Consider the following 6490-nt stretch of genomic DNA (forward strand, 5'->3'; position numbering starts at 1 on the left):
AACCTGGCAGGGTCCAATGAAGCTATGCGCACATCGCAAAACAACTGCAGTGCAAATGGGCAATACCTTAATATTTTACTCCCTCCGTTTCATAATGTAAGATGTTTTTGCTAGCTAATGTCTTACATTTAAAACGTCTTACATTTTGAGGCGGAGGGAGTAGTGGCTTACTCCCTCCGTCCGAAAATATTTGTCATCAAAATGGATAAAAAGAGATGTATCTAGAACTAAAAGACATCTACATACATCTTTTTTATCTAGTTTGATGACAAGTATTTTCGGAGGGAGGAAGTATCTTAGATTTATCTAAATATATGAATGTATCTAGACACGTTTATCGTTATCTAAACAAATCCAAGTATTTTTCTTTTCTTTTGTTGGACAGCGAGACAGTAGAGTAGAGAAGGATGTCAGATGTTTGTTGAATGCGCTAACTTTCTCCTGTAGCAAATCTGTCCGTTCTCTTGTTTTGCAATGATTTCTAACAGTGATGCGCAACATCAACATCAGACATGGTCAACGTGAGTCATAGACTAGTCCTTGTCTCGATGACCAACTCAGGGTGGTCAATTCAATTGGCACCCATAAGAGCACCGATTCCATCAAGAAATGACATTCTAATACTATTTTGCTTTAAATGATTTGCATGAAGGAGCACGAGACTGTCAGCAAAGTAAACAAGAATTAGAATTACAAAGATGCGACTTGAATCGGTGAAATCTCGATGTGCGATAGGGGGGTGATAAGGATTTAATCCGGCAATTGAAAAGAAAAGACAGCAGACTAATTCCATGTCCTGAACCTTAATCAGTGCGCTAAAACCTGAATCTGCTCTGAGATCGAGTCATCAATAGTCAAGAATCAGCGACATGCGTCAGGACGACGTCGGACTCGGCGCATCCGGGGCCGGCGGTGGCGGCACCAGCGCGACCGGAGGCGGCTGTGACGCGAATGCCGGCGGCGGCACCAACGCAGCCGGAGGCGGCTGTGACGCAATTTCCGGCGCCGGTGGCGCAATTGCTGGTGGCGGCGGCACCAGCGCAGTCGGAGGCGGCTGTGACGCCAATTCCGGCGCCGGTGGCGCGATTGCTGGTGGAGGCGGCACCAGCACGTCCGGAGGCGGCGGGGACGCAAATGTGGCCGGCGAGGGCGACGCAATTGGTGCTGTCGGCGGTTGCAGAGGGGGCTGAGGCGGCGGCAAGGGGGTTTCCGGCGCAGGAAAGGTGGGATTTGGCGGCGGCGGCGGAGCGGTGACCGCGGTGGAAGGCATGGATGGCTGTTGGCTAACGGTCCCGGGCGGGACTGGCTGACACCCGCCGGTGGCGGTGGCGCAGGCGGCGCCGGAGTTGCGATGGGACTTGGCGCGGTGGATGACGGCGCCGACGGCAACGATGAGACCGACGACGGCGAGCGCAGCCACGACCACCAAGAAGATCTTGGTCGCCTTCCCCACGTAGCACCACCGCATGGCTGCTTCTCCCTCTCCCTCTCCCTCTCTCCCTCTCTCCGGTGGCTGGCACTGTAGGGGAGTGTACTATGGTCTCTGTTCCACTAGGCACTGGCGAAGCGTGTGCGTTCGTGTGTGTAGGCAGTAAATAGCAGCAGGTGAGGTCCTCTGCTCTATGTCCTGGAGAGCTCGGTCAGCTCAGACAAGGGACACCGCCCGATCGAACAAGAGAACGGTCCAGATTTTACCCAGGGTGAAACAGTGGAGCTGCCCAGGCAGATCGGTCGCAGGTGGTGCCTTGGCTATCGTTGACCTCTGCTGGCTGCAGCGCAGGGTGGGTGCTATAGCTGGCCAAATGGGCCGTTCTTTTCGGGCTGGCCTGTGAGCACGCGCGGCACGGCCCGCCTTGGGCCAGGCACGGCACGGTCTAAACGGGCCGGGCCCGGCACGCGGCACGCCCTGGGCCGTGCCTGGGCCTGGAGGCTGGGCACGCGGGCCGGCACGGCACGGCCCGATTACGTTTTTTTAATTTTTTTTATACATCTATATATGACCCAGTATATAAAAATAGGCTAAAAACGCTCAATGCGGCAAATAACAGGCTGAAAATATGTGGCCCACCGTGCTAAACGGGCCAACATGCTGGCCCGTTTACTAACTGGGCCGTGCCTGGGCTTGGGGGCGCAGCACGCGGGCCAGCACGGCACGGCCCGTATAGTAATCGTGCCCTGGCGGGCCGTGCCGGGCCAGGCACGATTACGATGGGCCGGGCCATGCCGTGCCGGGCCGGCCCGTTTGGCCAGGTATGGTGGGTGCTCGGTGCTCCTCTCAAGGAACCACCCCCCTCCATGATCCGTCATCCATCCATCCGTCTCCTTTGGAACAAGCACAGCACTAAATGAGGTGAAAACTTGTGTTCACGGCAGGGCCATTCTCTCGCTACGTATTCCACTTTGTCCTACTGCCATGAAGTACTCAACTACTACCTTTTTCCTTTTTCAGAGTACATGGATTTTTTTATTAAAAAAAACGAACCCATGGAGAAATGGGTGTGCTTCTTTTTGAGAAAAAAAAAGAAAAAATGTTGTATTTCCTTCAGAAGAGAAGAAAGGGAAGAATGGCCGACTGTGGAGTAGGCACATCGACACAATTTGACAAGGTCCCCTCCAGTGCGCCCAACACAAATCAACCAAAAACACAAAATATAATGCAAAGCAATTTCATCAGTTTCACCAAAAGGAAAAGATAATAATTTCAGAGCTCTTTCTCAGACCAGTCATCTTCCACCTGCCGCCAGCGCTATCCAGTCCCACAGCGCACATGGCAAACACCTACCTCTCAAGCTTCCAGGTCATCGTCCGTAGCGGCGGCGCGTCACCGAGGCCGAGGCCAAGAGTGGTGACATGCCACGCCTCCGAGCCGTCGGGCCGGCGATCAGCTTGCCTCAGTCTAGGCCTCGGCCTTGCCACCGCCGCTGTGCTACACACAGCGCCCGCCCGCGCCAACGCTGACGCCGATGAGGACCCAGAGCCGGCCAACAACGGCTGGTGGCTCACCGAGTTCCCCCTGCCAGTGCCCAAGATCCGCAACAGTACTACCGCCACTCTACCCTATATCACCTCATCCTCATGATGCATTTCATTCCTAGAGAGGCTTCAACTGCTGAACTGAAACCGGCGCTGATGAATGTGGTGCAGAGGAGATCAACAATGGCGAGACGGGGACGCGATCCTTTGTGAAGAACGGCATCTACATGGCAGACATCGGGCCGAGCTTTGCGGCGCATGCCTACCGGGTGCGCAGCTCCGCCTTCGACCTGCTGGCGCTGGAGGACCTGCTCGGCAAAGAAGCCTCCAACTATGTCAACAAGTACCTCCGCCTCAAGGCCACCTTCATATACTACGACTTCGACAAGCTCATCACCGCCGCAGACCCCGACGCCAGGCCGCCGCTTCTCGACCTAGCCAACCGCCTCTTCGACAGCTTCGAGAAGTTGCAGGCGGCCGTCACCACCAAGGATGACGCTGACATAGGATCCTGCTATGCTGACACAAAGCTCATACTGCAGGAAGTCATGACAAGAATGGCCTAGCCAGTAGCCAGGACAAACAGTTCTTTCATGAACTGAAAATTCTGCCTCAAGCTCTATCCAGGATAGCCTCAGTGCGTGATGTAATGTGCATTTGGTGATACTGAGAAATGCGACGATTCTAGTCTTGAATGAACAATTGTCAGAGTTAATACAAGCCAAGCCATAACAACACCAAACAAAGCTGAATGCTTGCTTTTAGAATAAAATAAAAGGCTGAATGCCAATACACCTACAGAGCTCAACTACTACTAGTACCATCACTCTACGCTAGAGTAGAGTATCAAAGCCGATACAGATTAGATAACTGAAATGGATAGGTCAGCGCGGCACACCTGACTGTTAATATAATCATCAAGAACAAACAACAAAGCAAATGAGAATATACAACCTCTAAATGCGGTGCAAATGATGGATTGCATCCCTCAATTATCAACAAACAAACAACACGCGTACATTAATGATGGCCCATGGGTGGGATGGGACTTGACAGTGAATTGACTGCATAGACTCATCCTTGTGACAAGCTGCGCATTTGAGTCTGGCGACGAGGGACGCCGATCTCACAAGAGTTCACCCGAGCAGCAAAACGAAGCGAACAAATAGACTCGCTTGTAGAAGACACTTCCGGGGACAAATTCACGAACATTAGCGTCTTAGAGTCTCCGCCCAAGCATGGCTGTGTACATGGAAAACAGTTGTAGGTTGTAAAATGGCACTACATTATATTGAGACTGCACACCCTACTTTTGGTACTATGAAGTTACCTGGAGTAAATACGTCAGTTTGGAGTTCCTGAATGGAATGTGTTCCTCTTTCTTAGCAATGGAGAAGATAACATCACTCAAGCATGACAAGCTCTTGTTAATAGCCTAAAGAGTTGAAGTTAATACCATACATGTGCTATTGATGTTACAAATGTACACTTCACAAAACAAAGGCATAGCAAACTACCTGGGTTTCCTTGAGTCTATCCCCAGTGGCACCACTTTTGTTAAGCCGTTCACTGCCTGCAAGATCAATTAAATTGAGAACACCTTGCACTTGTTGATCTGTTCCCTGCACAGAATATAATAACGCAAACATTGAGAAAAGGTTATGCATGAATTGAACTTATCAGTAAAAGATTATATACCTCATTTACACCAAAAATCCGTAGTGTGAAAACACAGTGACTTCTAGATGATTCTTCATTCATTTGTGTTTTTCCTACTGATCTGCAAACAAGAATGAAAAACCAAATACTAGTTGATTCAGCACATATACATGCAAGTACCAAAAAAATTGAGACATTGCAACCAACTTGAACACTCTTTTGGAGAGTTAGTCTGAGTAGCATGACAAAAAACATGGTACTAAGCATTGATTACAAGAGTACAAAATGTATGTTTAGAAAAGTTTTAGTTCAAATCAAGGAAATACTGCTTTTAACTTACTTAGAACTTGCATCCGCTATACAAATTTGCTTGTGCTATCGTAACTTATCATTGTTAAATAAAAAAATGATTAATGGTAGTTTCACTGAATCTCAAAAGAACTTCAAGTCAACCTGCTTTGTGCAGCCCGTTTGAGCAGAGAAGAAACTTCGTTGATACTCCGTACATCAACGATTGTGAGGTCAGACACCTGGGTATTACCATTTGCATCATGTTTGATATTATATTTTGAAGCAGCACCATCTTGGATAGATGTGCGACTTGTCGCTAACAAGTCACGTATGGTCTCATTGTATATTTCTAACATTGAAGCCTACAAAAAATAGGCTCAATTAGGATTATAGATAGATAATACATGATAAGTCTTCAGTTCAAGAAAATCAACAAATCAATTGGAACACACCTGCATCTTATATTTCCAACCTTGTGACATAAGACATTGACTAGTTTGAAAAATTTGTTCAAGCGATCTAGGTATTAACCCTTTCTGATCATTGAACTCAGGATTTCCCATCATAGTATGTGTCTTGCCGGAACCAGTTTGCCCATAAGCAAATATGCATACCTACATGATTTGAGATCAGTTAGTTCCATGATAAGTTCCTAATTTGAAAACAAAAACTATTTTTTCAATTATTCAATACAAGAAATAAAAACAGACAAGTACTCGGCTAAAACAATTAGATGAAGTGCACAGTGATTAACAGTGTACTTTTGGAACAGTTATTTTTTCTTAATTTTCTGCCTAATTGAATTTATTATTATTCAGTTCTCAAAATACAATGTTAGTTGTACCACCACTAAAAGTACCTTATAGCCATCAAGTGCACTTTGAACCAACTGAGAAATTTCAGTAAACACATCTTCCTGGGATGCCGAATGATCAAACACTTTGTCAAACGCAAATGAATATGATTGTGCTGAATAAAAAATGAAAAAAAGTTAGTTTACAGAAGTTAGCAAGTATCGTACACAAACATATACTCAGCAGTAAAAGTAAATATAACATACTGTTATGCATCAACTCGACACCACGACCTATATTTTCTCCATTATTTGGATAAGAAACAGCTCCAGATTCATTTGACAATAAAGGTCGGACTCGGCAAAAAACACGAATATTTCCTTTAAGCTCCTGCAACACATTAATCTTATAAACAAACATACTATATGGGATTAGTATAAGTCTTAGGAGAATAAATCATTACGAGTATAGTATTATGTAGTTTTTTCCGCAACTTCTCCCCATCCACAATTTTTTGCTCAGCTTCTGTAAGACGTAATTGTAGGTCCTCCAGCATTCTCTTTTGGCTTTCATACTCACTCATTGTCTCCATAGTTGTCAAATTAGATCTCTGGATAGTAAACAATTACAACCATTACACAGACATGCATTTCATATATTAAAAGTATGGTAATTCAATCTAAATAATAATAGACATGCAAAACTGTTACAAATATTATAATGAAGGACATAATAGTGATACTCCCTCCGTCCGGGAATAGTTGTCCCCGTGG

General features: G+C 46.5%; 3 protein-coding genes across 3 annotated transcripts in view; 1 reads left to right on the forward strand and 2 right to left on the reverse strand.

The window, feature by feature from the left end:
* Window positions 1-610: 610 nt before the first annotated feature.
* On the reverse strand, window positions 611-1546 carry LOC119367907 (extensin-like). Its single transcript, XM_037633285.1, has one exon. The coding sequence runs from the start codon at window positions 1466-1468 to the stop codon at window positions 875-877; it is 594 nt and encodes a 197-aa protein (XP_037489182.1). The 5' UTR covers window positions 1469-1546; the 3' UTR covers window positions 611-874.
* Window positions 1547-2707: 1161 nt separating this feature from the next.
* Window positions 2708-3668, forward strand: LOC119364490 (photosynthetic NDH subunit of lumenal location 3, chloroplastic-like). Its single transcript, XM_037629967.1, has 2 exons — window positions 2708-3038; window positions 3145-3668. Exons 1-2 carry the CDS (start codon window positions 2768-2770, stop codon window positions 3537-3539), a joined length of 666 nt encoding a protein of 221 aa, XP_037485864.1. The 5' UTR covers window positions 2708-2767; the 3' UTR covers window positions 3540-3668.
* Window positions 3669-3717: 49 nt separating this feature from the next.
* The window catches only part of LOC119364488 (kinesin-like protein KIN-14N), an 11127-nt gene continuing 8354 nt past the window's right edge, over window positions 3718-6490 (reverse strand). The window contains exons 8-16 of the mRNA XM_037629966.1: window positions 6181-6327; window positions 5984-6107; window positions 5783-5892; window positions 5376-5537; window positions 5086-5285; window positions 4672-4753; window positions 4491-4595; window positions 4304-4408; window positions 3718-4215 (exon numbers count right to left, since the gene is read on the reverse strand). Of these exons, the coding sequence (XP_037485863.1) occupies window positions 4048-4215; window positions 4304-4408; window positions 4491-4595; window positions 4672-4753; window positions 5086-5285; window positions 5376-5537; window positions 5783-5892; window positions 5984-6107; window positions 6181-6327 (1203 nt within the window). The 3' untranslated portion in view covers window positions 3718-4047. The remainder of the gene's footprint in view (window positions 4216-4303; window positions 4409-4490; window positions 4596-4671; window positions 4754-5085; window positions 5286-5375; window positions 5538-5782; window positions 5893-5983; window positions 6108-6180; window positions 6328-6490) is intronic.

This window comes from Triticum dicoccoides, chromosome 2B, assembly GCF_002162155.2.
Source record: "Triticum dicoccoides isolate Atlit2015 ecotype Zavitan chromosome 2B, WEW_v2.0, whole genome shotgun sequence".
Taxonomy (NCBI): domain Eukaryota; kingdom Viridiplantae; phylum Streptophyta; class Magnoliopsida; order Poales; family Poaceae; genus Triticum; species Triticum dicoccoides.

What these genes read in the sequence shown, in the direction of transcription:
- LOC119364490 (XM_037629967.1), top strand. Translation starts at nt 2,768, where the DNA reads ATGGCAAACACCTACCTCTCAAGCTTCCAGGTCATCGTCCGTAGCGGC. An exon ending in AGTGCCCAAGATCCGCAACA is followed by an intron (nt 3,039 to 3,144) that starts GTACTACCGCCA and finishes AATGTGGTGCAG; the next exon opens with AGGAGATCAACAATGGCGAG.
- LOC119367907 (XM_037633285.1), bottom strand. Translation starts at nt 1,468, where the DNA reads ATGCGGTGGTGCTACGTGGGGAAGGCGACCAAGATCTTCTTGGTGGTC.